The sequence below is a fragment of the Pholcus phalangioides genome, unplaced genomic scaffold, assembly GCF_987345545.1.
Source record: "Pholcus phalangioides strain wild (caught in Gottingen) unplaced genomic scaffold, Ppha-v1.0 ptg000012l_1, whole genome shotgun sequence".
Classification (NCBI taxonomy): Eukaryota; Metazoa; Arthropoda; class Arachnida; order Araneae; family Pholcidae; genus Pholcus; species Pholcus phalangioides.
This window is the reverse complement of record NW_028301605.1, coordinates 3,103,358-3,119,827: the sequence shown is the minus strand read 5'-3', so window position 1 is coordinate 3,119,827 and position 16,470 is coordinate 3,103,358. Positions and strand designations below refer to the sequence as shown.

The 16,470-nt window shown below is 38.3% G+C and overlaps 1 protein-coding gene across 11 annotated transcripts in view; it reads left to right on the top strand.

The window, feature by feature from the left end:
- Positions 1-16,470, top strand: part of LOC149079152 (uncharacterized) — a 62,775-nt gene that overhangs the window by 13,218 nt on the left and 33,087 nt on the right. For all 11 annotated transcript variants that reach the window (XM_089240040.1, XM_089240032.1, XM_089240038.1 and 8 more), the window contains exon 5: positions 8,439-8,630. In XM_089240040.1, coding sequence (XP_089096166.1) covers positions 8,439-8,630 — 192 coding nt within the window. The remainder of the gene's footprint in view (positions 1-8,438; positions 8,631-16,470) is intronic.

Genomic DNA, 16,470 nt, shown 5'->3' with positions numbered 1-16,470 from the left:
TAAGGTCAGGTGGCAGCGAGGTGTCATGTCACCTGGTTATTGTCAAAATAGCTCTTCAGCTATTGTTGATGTTGCAATGTTGCATCTTGATAAAAGTTGTGCTATCTGCACATGCTGATGCTGTTGAAATACCGAAATGATATGGTTGAGCCTCATCTACTTGTATATTTTTAAGGTTTTTTCCCCTTGCCAAATAAAATTTGATTTCTTAAGGAGCATCCATGTAAATTTTCATGCCATTCTGACCCAGTAGTTCTTATTTTACACTGGTTTGGAACCCTAAAGCAGAATTTTTTCTTAAAATTCTTCCAGATTGTTCTGCAGTGGCACTGATTGTTCTGTGATGTACATAACAGACTTAAGCATATTCTGCTGTGGGTGTTTGGAATCAGAACTGCAATTATAATCACCCTTCATGTAGCTGATTATTGTTCAGAAATCACTCACTGCAGTCCATTATGAATCTTGATTAATTGAGGGATAATGGTGAAAGTATAAAAAGAATATTAAGCCTGGTGGTGATATACAGTAGGAGATGTGCTGCTTCTTGTGGAAAGAAGATGTCTGTGAGGTAATGTAAATACTAGTACACTGGTATTTGTCCTTTAGAGGCAGCTGTTGTCTTTATTGGATTGGTTACAAGACCACCTGCCCCTAGCATGACAGTGAAGTCACTACTGTTGTTGCTTCTTTGTGAAAAGAAATAGTGTGTGATATAATGAGCCACTACATGTCCTCTCTCTCATGCTAGGAGCATAAATGTGCAATGTCCTTGGGAAAAATAATGTAACATTTGAATGTTTACTCTACCCGTGTTACTCAGTGGAAGTTATTTTCCTAAAAGGTTTTGTAACGTGTTTCAATAGGGATACACATTTGCATTTCAGGCACAACTTAGATAGCAAAATAAGTTAACCAATGAGATGATAAAAAATTGAAAATTTACACATTCATGCTTCTAGCATGAAAGGAGCGGTATAAAATGTGTTATGCAATCCTCATTCATGAATTTGCTAAAGATGGACATAGTTTCCCAAACTTTTTGTTCCATTGCCCCTTGTGGGGAATCGGTTAAAGCCGTCCGGATATGATATATATTTTTCCTTGTGGTTGGAAGAGAAGTCAAAGCCGTCTGGAGATGACACTCGGTGTTTTGATTGAGGTGTCACATGTTGTCGCGTATGTGTATGTCCGTTCCATGCGTATGTAGTGATTTTTGTGATTTGTTTTAGTTTAATAAATAAATTGAATAGATTTTATCATCGTTAATCACTACAACTGGTGACCTATATTGTGAAGAGGACAGGCAACCAAAGGATTTAAGCAAAACAAAATGGCAGATGAAAACGCAACTGGTTCGGCAGAGATCGCCCATGTTTCCGTAAAAGCTCCACCGTTTTGGCGAGCAAATCCGGAGATCTGGTTTAGGCAGATGGAAAGTCAGTTTCTTCTGGCAGGAGTGACAGCCGAGGTGACCAAGTATCATCACATCGTATCTGCCTTGCAACCAGAGGAGCTGTCTGTTGTCAGGGACATTATCACCAGCCCACCCACCGCAACATCTTACGCTACGCTAAAACACCGTTTGTGCACGCAGTATGCGGACTCGGAGGAACAGCGGTTGCGCGACCTAATTTCTGGATTGCAACTGGGTGATCGGAAACCATCACGCCTTCTCCTGGAAATGCGAAGTAAAGCTGGGCAACGGGTGAGTGATGATATTTTGAAGTCTCTTTTCCTCCAGCGGCTGCCTACAAATGTTCAGCAAATACTAGCGATATCCAATGATAGCCTGGATAAATTGGCAGAAATGGCTGATGCCATACTTGCCGCCGCGGAAAGCTCCACTGCAATTCATGCGGTTTCAGCTGAAGCTTCGCAAATGCAGACCATTCTAATGGACATTTCTTCCCGTTTGCAGCGTCTCGAAACGCGTGCTCGATCCCAATCAAGAAATCGCAGAGGATCTCGTCAGCGTTCCAGCAGTCGTGACAGAAATTACCAGCACTGCTGGTACCACTGGCGTTTCAAAGAAAAAGCAACCAAATGTGTCCAGCCTTGCAGTTTCAACCAGCAGGGAAACTAGTTGGGCCGTCACTCGATACTCAGAGTGACGGCAAACTCGACTGCTTCCGGCTATATCTGTCTGACCAGTCATCTTCCATGCAGTTCCTCATAGACACTGGCGCTGATGTATCTGTACTTCCACTACGCAAAGAAGATTCCCGACGTCAGCCAGACAAGCTTCAGTTGTTTGCTGCAAACGGAACTGCCATACACACCTTCGGTCAACGACTGTTAAAACTAGACTTAGGACTTCGTCGTGCATTTCATTGGTCATTCATCGTTGCTGCCGTTTCACGTCCAATCATCGGATCTGACTTTCTGCGGCATTTTGGACTGCTTATAGATGTTCGACGCGGTCAATTAATCGATCCACTCACTCAGCTTCGTTCACATTGCAAGATTGCTGGTGCGGACGTACCATCCCCAGCAGTGAAATGCATCCGTGACAATAGTGAATTTCATCGAATTCTCACCGAGTTCCCTGAACTGACAGAGACTGTAGCAACGTTTAATGCTGTTAAGCATGACGTCCAACACTGCATTGAGACCAAAGGCCCGCCAGTTGCATCAAAACCTCGCAGGCTACCACCGGACAAGCTGCGTGCAGCCAAGTGGGAATTCGATCATCTAGTTGCCCAAGGAGTTTGCCGACCATCTCAAAGTTGCTGGGCAAGCCCACTGCACATGGTACCCAAGTGCAACGGCGATTGGAGACCATGCGGCGACTACAGGAGACTAAATGCTGCAACTATCCCTGACAGATATCCCGTTCCGCACATCCAGGACTGTCTCCAGGTGCTAGAGGGGAAACAAATATTCTCCACCCTAGATCTCGCAAAAGCTTTTCATCAAATCCCTGTGAGACAAGAGGATATTCCGAAAACAGCCGTAACAACACCATTCGGGCTGTTCGAATTTCTCTTCATGCCTTTCGGACTATCGAATGCAGCTGCAACATTCCAGAGGTTCATACATATGGTGTTGCAGGGTTTCACCTTTTGTGTACCGTATTTCGACGATGTTCTCGTGGCATCTACAAACGCTGAAGAGCACACGGAACATTTGCGACAAGTATTCAAACGTTTTGCCGAATTCGGAGTTCGCCTCAATGCTGCTAAATGTGTTCTGGGGCAACCATCAGTTCGATTTTTGGGTCATTTGATCTCTGCAACTGGCGTTGCACCTCTTCCTGAGAAAGTGTCGGTCATCGCTCAATACCCAAAGCCAGACACAGTCAAAGAGCTCCGACGATTTTTGGCCCTCCTCAATTTTTATCGTCGCTTCGTTCCAAAAGCAGCAGAGACGCAGGCGCTCCTGTATAAATTTCTAGCGGGTTCCAAGCGAAACGATAAGAGGAAGATCGTTTGGACCAAAGAAGCCGATGAAGCATTCCTGAAGTCTAAGCGGGATCTGGCAGATGCAACAGCTTTGGCATTTCCAGTGGCAGCAGCATCTTTGGCTATTGTGGTAGATGCTTCCGATATTGCCATGGGCGCAACTTTGCAACAACGTGTGTCAGGATCTTGGCAGCCACTTGGGTTCTACTCCAAGAAGTTATCTCCTGCACAAAAGAATTACAGTGCCTATGATCGAGAGTTTTTGGCAGCTTACTCTGCTATCAAATATTTCAGGCACATGGTTGAAGGCCATTCATTCGTCCTGTACACGGATCAGAAGCCTCTCACATATGCCTTCAGACAGACTACTGACAAATGCTCACCTCGTCAGCTTCGACACTTGGATTTCATTGGCCAGTTTACCACAGACATCCGACACATCAAGGGTGCAGAAAATGTTGTGGCAGATGCATTGTCTCGGATATCCATATCTTCCATAGACACACCATCTCCCACCGACTTCAAACGAATGGCAGAGGAACAACTCAAAGATGAGGCTATTCAGCAACTACTCACCAATCCTTTATCTACTTCCTTGAAAATCCACTCTCTTCCGGTTGATGAATCGAAGCTTCAGCTGTACTGTGACGTCTCTACAGGACGCATTCGACCACTGGTTCCATCCTCGATGCGTAGGGACATCTTCACTGCCTTGCATGGACTGTCACATCCTGGAGTGAAGGCCTCTGTGAAACTAGTTCAAGAGCGTTTCGTGTGGCCCGCACTGAAGGCTGACGTGACCACTTGGTCACGTACATGCATTAACTGTCAGAAGTCTAAAGTGAGTCGGCATACGAAGAGCCCACATGGGGAATTTTCACCACCTGATGCCAGGTTTGAACATGTCCACATTGATATTGTAGGCCCTTTGCCTCCATCAGAAGGCTACACATATTGCCTCACCTGTGTGGATCGCTTCTCTAAATGGCCTGAAGCCTTCCCTATGCCGGATAGCTCTGCTGACACCGTGGCCAAGGTTTTCTATTCTGGATGGGTTTCTCGGTTCGGTTCACCTAACAGAATCACCTCAGATCAAGGTGTCCAGTTTGAGTCCTTTTTGTTCAAGGCTCTAACCAAGTTCTTGGGAACCAATCGCCAGAGGACCACATCATACCATCCACAAGCAAATGGTCAAGTAGAACGCTTCCATCGAGACCTTAAGTCTGCTATCAAGGCTCACGCAACTAACCGCTGGGTAACAGTACTTCCTACGATTCTGTTTGGTTTTCGAGCCGCCTGGAAGGAGGACTTGCAAGCTACAACTGCGGAAATGGTGTATGGTGCACCTATACGGCTGCCAGGAGAGTTTTTCGTACCTAGTCGTCATCACCCAGATCCATCAAGCTTCGTTGATCAGTTGAAGACCACCATGGAAAATTTAAGCCCAAGACAGACTGTTCGCCACGGAAAACATTCTGTTTTTGTCAGCAAGGACCTGCTGTCTTGCTCATATGTTTTCCTCCGCACGGACAGAGTGAAGAAAGGCCTAGAACCTCCGTACGAGGGACCTTACCAAGTACTGTCAAGATCAGAAAAGGTGTTCCAAATACTAATAAAAGGTCGACCAGTATCTGTAAGCATAGACAGAGTCAAACCGGCTTACATCTGCGGTGATGACCTGCCTTTCAATGCCCACAAGCCTTCCAACGATCAACAAGAAACAACAACTTCAAAGCATCAGCAGACAACTTCTAACGATCAGCAAGCAACAACTTCATGGCAAGCAACAACAACTTCACGGCAAGCAACAACAACTTCACAGCAAGCAACCACAAGTTCAAAGCATCAGCAAGCAACAATAACTTCAAAAGATCAACAGACTTCCAGGGACGAGGACCAAACTTTCATGACCACCCGCTCAGGTAGACGGGTCAGATTCAGGTTGCCTTGCAGGTAGTTCTCTCGCTATCGCTGGTGGGGGACTACCTGTGGGGAATCGGTTAAAGCCGTCCGGATATGATATATATTTTTCCTTGTGGTTGGAAGAGAAGTCAAAGCCGTCTGGAGATGACACTCGGTGTTTTGATTGAGGTGTCACATGTTGTCGCGTATGTGTATGTCCGTTCCATGCGTATGTAGTGATTTTTGTGATTTGTTTTAGTTTAATAAATAAATTGAATAGATTTTATCATCGTTAATCACTACACCCTCTTCATTTTTTCTCTCATGTCCCCCCCCCAACTGAAGCGAATCCATAGGATCCTATGTTATAGCCATAGCTTCTATCGGGTGCCCTGGACCATTCCATTGCCCACTTTGGGAAACACTGAGATAGAGCATAGAATGCAGCTAAAAGTTGAAAGTCATAAGAATGAGAAATTTTGGTACTGTATGTAACTTTAAGTAACTAAGATACCTTGTATGAAAAATATGTATGTTGAAATCATGTTTGTGAGATTTTTTTTGTTGAAAAATTACTCATACCATTTAAAGATGTACCCCAAGAATAAAAAATGTGGTAAGAATGAAAAATTTTGTCTATTGAACAAATGAAAATATATGATGATTCCCTATCAAAGCAATAGGGAGTTGCTCCAGACCAACATTTAACAGGATAAATAGGATGGACCATGACTTATTAATACTCCATCAATCAACTGCTTTTGCAAGGGGACGCCAGTATTGATTGGTAACGGACAGGGTTGGGTTTTTGACGTGACAAGTGTCAAAAACTGGTTTAAACCGTCAAAACTGTCGAAAACCGTCAAAAACCTAAATGAATGCCTTTTGATAATGCTTTGAACACAATAGGTGTACAACATGATGAAAAACTTAGTTTTTGGCATATTACAATGTTTTATTTTTAAACATTAATTTATTACAATAATTAAAACAAAATGTTAATTATAATTTGCAATTTTGAATTTTTCAACATAAGAGTCTAGAACATATAAAATATAATTTTAGGGTTTATTTATCTAAGCTACTCATTACCTGTGTTCAATTTGCTAATTGAAATAGAGCTGCTTATTAAAAATATGTATGATAGGGCATCAGGGTTAGGTTTTTGACCCCAGAAACTAACTGCATTGAAACTATGAAAATCTTACTGTCAATGATGTCAAATAATTTTTGTTAACTTGATAGATATGTTAAATAACAAAACACTTACTTTTATTTAGATTAAAGGGTTTTATATTCAGAATTATAATTACTGAGGAAAAATATATATTTTGATATTTTAAATTCTCATGCAGCATTTGTTAATGCACTAATTAAACTCATTTATTTTCACCTAAAAATTTCTTAGATCAGGGTATATAAATTCACAGAGCTGTAAAGAGTATTTTCAACCAAAACAGAGCTGACAAAACTTGATACCCAAAGCATTTGTTTTGCACTTTTGAATACAGCTTCAATTGGAAAACCATTGCATTATAAATACTAGTAAATATACCATATCGTAATGCAAAAGTAAGAATAAACCAAGTTTGACATATACAAGCTAGCATTGTCAAATTAAATGACATTTTAATCCTACAATTTAGTATTTTGATCGCTAGATATATTTCAATGTTATGCGCAATAAGAGTATCGTTTTAAGTATCAGTGGTTATCTAGATAATTTAATAATAACAGAAATCAGCATTACATACATGATGTAATAAACTTTTTTAAACACTTATCTGTTGTAAAAAGAGTACAGCAGACGGTTATATCAATGCAAACATATATAAGCAGTTGAAGAAATTTTGGAAGGTCAAGAATCATCTTGAATCAAAGAATGTCAAATTGTTCCATAGTTTTCCCTTCATTATTCATGTTATGCTTTATTCAAATTTTATAAGAAAAAAAACATATATATTGTCCAAAATAATTCTGTCGAGAGTAGAAAATTATTTTAGAATCATATTTTAAATATTTATTCTTTGTATAACATAGTCACTTTTAACGTTACATGCAATTAATGTGTGCATTTCCAATGGGAATTTTTATGTCGAAAAGCAATATTTGAGGTTTTTGACAGAGTTTTTGACGTGACAGTTTAAACTGCGGTTTAAACCGTCAAAAACTGTCATGTGTCAAAAACCTGCCAACCCTGGTAACGGACAATTCTAGGATATGGTGTCGCAGGGAATTTTTCTCTAAAAGGGTTATTAATAAATGCTATAGCTTACCCCCGGGGTTGTAAATTCCCACACAACTGACACATTTAAAAAGAAATACAATAAACATGTTAGGGTAAATCGAGAAACTATCCATACTGTTGGGCATTTTGCTTGTTGCAGCCTTGCATTTGTATTTTTATGATATTTTTCAAGGGAAAAGTTATATTTAGGTCACTTATATGTAATTTTTGGGGAAAAAAAATTGATGAGTTTTTAAAGAAAAAATCCACTTGGTTAAAACCAAACAACCTTGCTTCTTTCAAAATGAAAAGCAATCAAATTTGTAGCATATCACATGAAAATATGATTTTCTTTCCTCAATAAAATGCGAGGATTTTTCGGGTCGGCTTATACAGGAGTTTTTAATTTATTGCGGTTTGTGTGTTCCCAAAGTGAGGGGGTGGGGTTGCCTTATACACGAGTATATATGGTACATTTTTATAGCATTAATTGATGTTGTATGGTTACAAAAATATTTGATTAAAATTTAGTTAATCAATTGAAACAATGTGAAACAATTTTTTTATTAACCAGTTAAAAATTTCAATGAATTTGCAGCCCTAATTTTAATGCAGGGCTTGACAAATCCTAGATCGTCAGGGTGACTACGAAAATTAGTATTTTCTCGGCAAAAATTTTGTTTGTGTGGTTACCAAATTGGAGTGAAAACACAAAATTTTCGGAATTAATATCAGCGTATCTGTGAGCATGGCAGAGCATTCACTATGTCCTGTAAAAGGCAAAAAAATTAATTTTTTTTCTCGTTAACGATTTTTTTTTTAAACTGTATTTTGGCTCCTGAAAAACTGTTGACTTTTTTTGCGATTTGTAAAGCCATTTGTAATGAGAGTTCATACCGTTTCAGAGTGATGCAGTGTGCAGTGGAGCCAATTGTTCTTTCAAGAAACCATGTAATGAATTAGAGTCTTCTCAAGAATCTCAGGCAAATATAGTTCCTATTTCAAGTTTGATCAGTTCCATTGTAGCTCAGGCAACTACATCTAGAACCAGTAAAAATACTCCAATCAAAAATGAAGGTGATAAATCCAATGGAAAGGTCAGTTTTCCTTACATTTTACATGCAATCAAAGTAGTTCATTATGTTGGTTCTAAGTAACAAATGCGTGTGGCAGCTCAACAAAATCATGATACAAGGTTTGTTCAAAAAGTACCCTAGCCAGGGCTGGACAAATCTAAAAACATTTACATACCCGGTCGGGCATGTAACTTAAAAAAACATATGCCTGTACAGGAATCAATACTTTACATGCCTAAAAAACATTGCTTAGTTTTCCCTTTTGAGCAAAATTTTCCTACATTCAAAACAAATGTGCTCTTTCTATTGATGAAAATATGCAACTGTAGAAAATTAAAAGCATTTCCCCACATTAAGAGAAAATTCAAATTATTCCTTTGTTGGATGAAATCTCAATTTTCTACAACACTCACCCCCCCCCCCCCAATTTTTATTTTTTTTTTCAAATTTCCTTTATTTAAGATTTTTAAACACAGTTTCAAAACATTTAGGGGCTAAGCAAGCTTGTGAGCCCACAAAACAATATCCGATACATATCTGTCGGCATAAATAATAACGAGAGAAAAAAAGAAAGAAAAAACCACACATATATATATAACACCAAGAAATAAGTGGCAACAGGAATGGAATTAATAAACAAAAAAATTTGGCATTTAGCAGCGTATGCAAGATAAAAGATTACATTACAATATCAAACAGATAATTTAAATCTTCTTGAGTTAACAACCAAGATTTTAAATTGATAAAAAAAGATGTACATGAAGGTTGTTCTTTTATTAACTGAGGAAGTAAATTAAATATTTTGGGAGCTAAATAAAGGAAAAATTTTTGAAACGAGTTTTATTTGGCCTTGTCACCTGTATAGTATGACATCTAAATTGCATTCCAGACTTATTTTTAAACTTTTATAAACGTACAAATGTTGCAGAGGGAGTAGCTTTAATTGATTGAAAAGTGGAAATGTATTTTGATCAGTAATGGCCACCTAGTCTGAGGTTGGTATTACATTAACCTTCACAACTTCACAGATGCAAGGAATGAGCATATTGTTTATATGCAACCAGTCAGCTCAGTGGTTGCATTTATCAACTTTTGTGAAACAGCTTTCATGGAATTATTATAGTGTGGCCTAACAGAATTCCCCTTTTTTCATAATATTTTCCCCACTCATTCGAAGCTAATTTGTTGCCATCTGTTGATGAAAATAGTCACTAAAGAATTTAAATAATGAAAAATTTTATTGCATTTCTCATTTGTTTGATCTCTCAAAATTTCCCATAAAGCCTCAAAAGAAAAGTTTCCCCTTTTGGATTTTTTTCATGTCCAAGTTGGGCATATAGTCAAAAAATATATGTGCATTTTTACATGCTCCAGAACAAGCAATAGATTTGTCCAGCCCTGATCTGACCATAATTTTTCGTACCTAAACCAATGAAACTAAGGAGGCAAGGTTTGGTGCATATATGTAGGTGATCGTAGTGCATATGCTTAAATTTTTCCTGCCTGCAGAAGCTGCCATTCACCAGCAGACTACCTATGAGTGAGTGTAAGAAGCTACGCCACTTTGTTTTTTGGTTTTGACAAAATGACAGAAAAAGTTGAACAATGCTATTGTATTAAATTTTGTGTGAATCTTGGTGATTCCTGAGTGGAAACAATACACAAAATTCAGCAAAACAATGGGCACTACTCATATAAATAAGTGGTAAAACAGCTGCAAAAGATGGCCACACATCAATGAAAAGTGAAGAAGCACATTCTGGTAGGCCCTAAACATCCAGAAATGAGATTGTCATTGACCAAGTAAGGTGATGCAGGATCAGAAAGCTTGCAGATGAAGCAAACATCTGTGTTGAGTCTGTTCATTCCATTTTGACAAATGATTTGGACTTCAGGAGAATATTAGCGAAGTTCGTGCCAGAGTTGCTAACAATCAAGCAGAAGTACTTCCATTTGGAGATCTCACTGGACATGCTAGAGTTTGACCATGCAGCACAATCATCACATAGGAGTATTACCAAGAGGTTTTGATTTACAATAGGCAGCTGCATCATGATTAATGCAGTAGCAGTGTTGAAGTTTTTCTGTCATTTTGTCAAAAGCCATAAATGAGATGGCGCCCACTTGCACTTCCTCACTCATCAGCGGTCTGCCAGAAAATGGCAGCTTCTGCAAGCAAGGAAAAAATTCAAGCATGTGCACTAGGATTGCTTACATGCATGCATCAAACCACACCTCCCTAGTTTCATCGGTTTACGCACAAAAAATTATGGCCTGATACTTTTTGAACAATCTTCATGTATACCAAGTTTGACCAACTTGCAACACATGTACACCATAGATTTAGGAGTAGCCTGCTAAGATTTGCCAAAAGGAAAGAAAATGTTTGAAATAGTGGAAAAATATTTGAGAATGGGAAAAACTTGTATAAACCATTCTATTATAGTGGTACAACCACCCCCTTTGTGAAAAGGGTCCATTTCAATCTGGGGTCCCCCCCCCCCAGATCCCTTTTCCCTTCCCCCGAAAAAGGGAAGAATTCTCCTGGGTTTTGCTGGTAAGCTGTTTTGGCACAAATTGATTCTCGTTGCCAATTAGTTTCTGCCGTTCTGTCGGTGTGATTTTATGAAAAGCGTGTGCTTTGAACCTTGTGTAAAAAATTCTTTGTACATTTTAAAATGTATTTTCTTTTGTAATTTTACTTACTGGGAAACCTTGATATAACAATACTCTGCAGACCAAGAGAAAATATAGTTGTAGAGGGATTATCGTTATATCCAGAGGCAACAGAGTACAGGCCGGGGGTTCTTAACCTATTTCAGTCACAACCCAAAATCAGAAACAGGATCAGCTTCGTGACCTATGAAACTGTTTGTTTTACAAAACCAGTGACAGAATAAGTGTATTTATAGCAAAACTTTTAGTGAATTTGCACTAATCATTTAGAAGTCCCTGTGAATCAAGTTTGGATCGTGGCCCATAGATTAAGGACCCGCTGCTGTGGTGGTCGAATAGTCATAGTGACTGACTCACATTGCAAGGACACAGATTCGATCCCTACTGTCGTCATAGTGGTGGTCGGCTGAAGTTGGTATCTGTGGTTCCCAACTTCGAGGTGTGAATCAGGGTTGGGTTTTTCATATGGCGAGCATGAAAAACTGATTTAAAACGTCAAAACCTAAACAGATGCTTTTGGACAATATTTTGAACACAGTAAGTTGATAACATGATGAGTGACTTACTTTTTTGTGTATTACATTCTATTTTTAAACACTAATTTATTATTATTAAAACAAAATATTAATTACAATTTGCAATTTTGAATTTTTCAGCAGATGGTCTAGAGCAGATAATATATAATTTTATAGTTAATTTTATCTAAACTACTGATTACCCGTGTGTTTAATTTATTAAGCGAAATAGAGCTATTTATTCAAAATAGGTATGATATGGTATCAGAATTAGGTTTTTGACCTTAGAAACTTATTCACTATTAACACAGTCAAAAACTTATTGTCAATGTTCCCATTCTTACTTTTTCACTTAGAATAAGTTATAGTAACTTTTCTTAAGCACCGTGTGCATTCCACACTGTTAAATTTAAGGATTATTTAGTATTATCATTGCTAGCTATATTCTATGCATAATAAGGATATCAATAAGGTTTTAAATGTCAGTGAGTATTTAGATAATTTAAAAATAATGGAAATCAGTATTATTTTTGGCATATACACTCATGTCCATGAATTAAAGATAATTCGGAATCACACGAAAATCGAAATCTGAAGTAAAAATTTCACCTGTAGAATTATCACACACATCTGCAAGAATGATATGCAAATTTCAGGAAGCCACCAGATGATGCAGATAGTACGTCACAATGACGAGAGTGTAAGGGGGGGGGTATATAAGGAATGGTGGCAAAGAAGTGAAATTGTTCACAAGAGTTCTGTAAGGCGCTCAGTGCCATAAGCGAATAGTTATCACACAGAGGGCGCATGTGGATGATTTTTTACGTGGTAGAATTATCTGCCACCTGGAATGTCGGCGTACTCAGATGGAAGTATCCGAGGAACTTGGAATTGCCCAAAGTGTCATCTCTAGGCTTTGGCAACGATTCCAAGATAACGGAAATGTCAGTAGACGTTACAGTACAGGTCGCCCCCGAGTTACAACGCCGAATGAAGACCGGTATTTGGCAGTAACTGCCAAAAGAAGCAGACGGAGCACAGTATCCAACCTGTCTCGTCAGCTATCTGCAGCCACGGATACCACAGTTTCAAGGCAAACCGTATACAGACGTTTGGGAGATATTGGTCTACATGCTCGCAGGCCTGTCAGGTGTGTTCCGCTCACGGCAACTCACTGTCGGCAGCAATTAGCCTGGAGTAGAGAACATGCAATGTGGACATCGTCACAGTGGGCTTGTGTGATATTTTCCGATGAGTCCAGGTTTAGCTTGCAGTCTGATTCACGTCAGACTTTCATATGGAGAACCCCAGGTACCCGTTACCCCAATACAACATCATTGAACGACACTGTTACAGTGGTGCAGCATTGCTCGTTTGGGGTGGAATTATACTGGGTTCCAGAACAGATCTGCATGTTCAACCCGGAACCATGAAAGCCCAAATTTATCGGGACATCGTTCTGGAACAACATGTACGTTTGTTTAGGGGTGCCATGAGTGCAGAATTTGTGTTTATGGATGACAACGCCCGTCCTTACCGAGCAAACATCGTAAATGAATGCCTTGAATCGGAGGATATAACCCGTATGGAATGGCCAGCATTCTCACCTGACTTGAATCCGATAGAGCATGGGACATGCTTGGCTGACGAGTTGCAGCCCGTCAACCACCTCCTACTTGTGTACCGGAACTTCGGAGAGCATTGCTTGCTGAGTGGAGTGATCTTCCCCAAGATCAGAACAGATCTGCATGTTCAACCCGGAACCATGAAAGCCCAAATTTATCGGGACATCGTTCTGGAACAACATGTACGTTTGTTTAGGGGTGCCATGAGTGCAGAATTTGTGTTTATGGATGACAACGCCCGTCCTTACCGAGCAAACATCGTAAATGAATGCCTTGAATCGGAGGATATAACCCGTATGGAATGGCCAGCATTCTCACCTGACTTGAATCCGATAGAGCATGGGACATGCTTGGCTGACGAGTTGCAGCCCGTCAACCACCTCCTACTTGTGTACCGGAACTTCGGAGAGCATTGCTTGCTGAGTGGAGTGATCTTCCCCAAGATCCAGGGTTGGTAAAAAAACCAGGTTTTTTTGATTTAAACCGGTTTTTTTGTTTTAAATGGTATTAACATTAAAAACAATGAAATTTCTGAAAAATCATTCAAACTTCCAATAATTAACTAAAATAAAATGTTTATTAATGTAATTAATACTATTCCCATGCAAATGAATCAATAAATATTTATTACATTTTAACAAAAACCACCTTTTCAAATTTAATTATTTTTTGCTTAACTCATTGGATTATTGTGTGTTTGAAAACTCTTTTAATGTTATTATTAATCATATATATAAAGGTTTTTCTCCAGTTACTTTCAGTATACCTAATTAATTTGCTAATACCTGAAGCTATTTTGCAAAAAGTAATAAAAATTAGGTGAATATAATGTATTTAATGAAGCATAAATAATGCAGATTGATTAGCAATGAGTTACGATATACAGGGTGATTATAACTAAGGTTCTGATTTCAAAACACTGTAAAAAAAGAACAATTGTCAGAATGACTTGAAAATTGACATGAATATTCCTGAAAAAATTCAATTTTATTTGATAAAGGGGAAAAAATACTTAAAAATGTAAAATTAATGACACATCATCCAACATGTGGGATATTTGCTCGCAGATGGAAACGATAGCTAGTCATGGCAGAATGATACCTTAATTATAGCATTTCACGATTTCATAATTAATGGAAACATCACAAAAAACGAAGTGATTGAACAAATAACAACTTACTTAAGAAATGTTAAATATGTTGTCCACCGCGTGTTCTGGCTATGAGGTTGAAAGCACAAAAATTCTTGTTCGACAACAGAATCGGAGTATGCCATGGTCATAATGTGGATGTGCTTGCAATTCAGCTTTATTAAACCAAACACGCCCCCCCCCTGTTAATATTCCTAAGGAACTTCTATTATATAGGGGATGTGCTGGAGATTGCAATTCACCAAAAGTTTGCAATCTGACCACTGTTTATAACATTGAGGTACCCCCACAGCCAGAAGTCGCAAGGGTTAAGGTGCAACCTGTCAAAATGGGTCTTCAGCAGCTGCTTTGCTGGTATTGCAATGTGCATCTTGATAGAAGTTCTATCCACACACTGATGCTAGTGATGGAAGTGCCGAAATGATGTGGTTGCACAAAATAGATTTATACTGCTGGCCAAGTACAGCATCATCTACTTGCACATTTTGCACTTTTTTCTTTTGCGAAAGAAACTTCCATTGCTTCAGGAGTATCCATGAAAATTTTCAAGTCATTCTGATCAGTACTTATTGTATAGTTTTGGAATCAAATCTTAAATTATAATCACCCCGTATATACATATAGCTGATTATTTTTCATAAATCTGTTACTACTATACAGTAGAACCTTGATTAACTGTGCTTAACAGTGTGTGTGTGAAAGTATAAAAAAACAACTATCGAATATTAAGACTGGGAGATATACAGTAGGAGATGTGCTACTTCTTATGGGAATGAAAATGTATGTGAGGTAATGTAACTACTAGTACACTAGTCTTTGTCCTTTAAGGATCTTTATTAGATTATAGGACCACCTGCCCCTAGCATGGACTTTGTGAAGGGAAAAAGAAACCATGTGAGATAATACACCACTACATTTAGATGTGTGATGCAATCCTTATTCATGAATTTGCTTAAGATAGAGAGAGCATCAGAATGTAGCCAAAGGTTAGAAAATGTTGTAGGAATGAGAAATTTTGGCTTTTATATATAACTTTAAATGACTAAGATACTTCATATGAAAAATATATATATATTCTGGCCACTTTTATGAGACTTTTTGAAAAAAACCACTTATAAAATCTTATGTCATTTAAAGATATACCATCAGAATGTACCCCAAGGATATAAAATGTGGTAAAAATGAAACATTTTGGCTAATAATGAACCAATATGATATTTTTCAAGGAAAAAAAATGATATTTAGGCAACTTTTATTTGATTTTTTGAAAAAAACCGAAGTGTTTTTTTAAAAAAAACCACTTGGTTAAAACCAAGGTTTAAACCATGGTTTAAACCAACGTGGTTTAAACCAAACAACCCTGCCAAGATCAGATTGATAATTTGATACTCAGCATGCCTAGGCGTTGTACGGACTGTATTTCATCACATGGGAGACATACAACGTATTAACCATCATACCAACCATGTAATAGTAAGTTTTTGTAAAGGAGATATTTTTTACAATTGCTCCAGGGATCAAAAATCATAGTTTTTATGAATGGTATCATACATACACCATCGTTTTTGTTCTTTATCTTTTGTTTAATAAATGGGCTTTATGTTTTGTTTCTGAACCTTTATTTGCCGGAGCTGGCATTATCCTCAATTTATGGACATGAGTGTATATAAAAGAATTTTTTTAAACTGTTATGAAAATTTGTTTTTTTTATCTGTTATGAAAAGAATACAGCAGATGGTTTATATCAATAAACATAAATAAGCAATTGAAGAAATTTTTGAAGACAGAGAATCTCATCTTGAATTGAGGAATATCAGATAGTTCCACAGTTTTTCCTTCAGCTCAGTTTAAAAGGAAGAAAAATTAAGGAGCCCCCCCCCCCCACCTTATGTGGT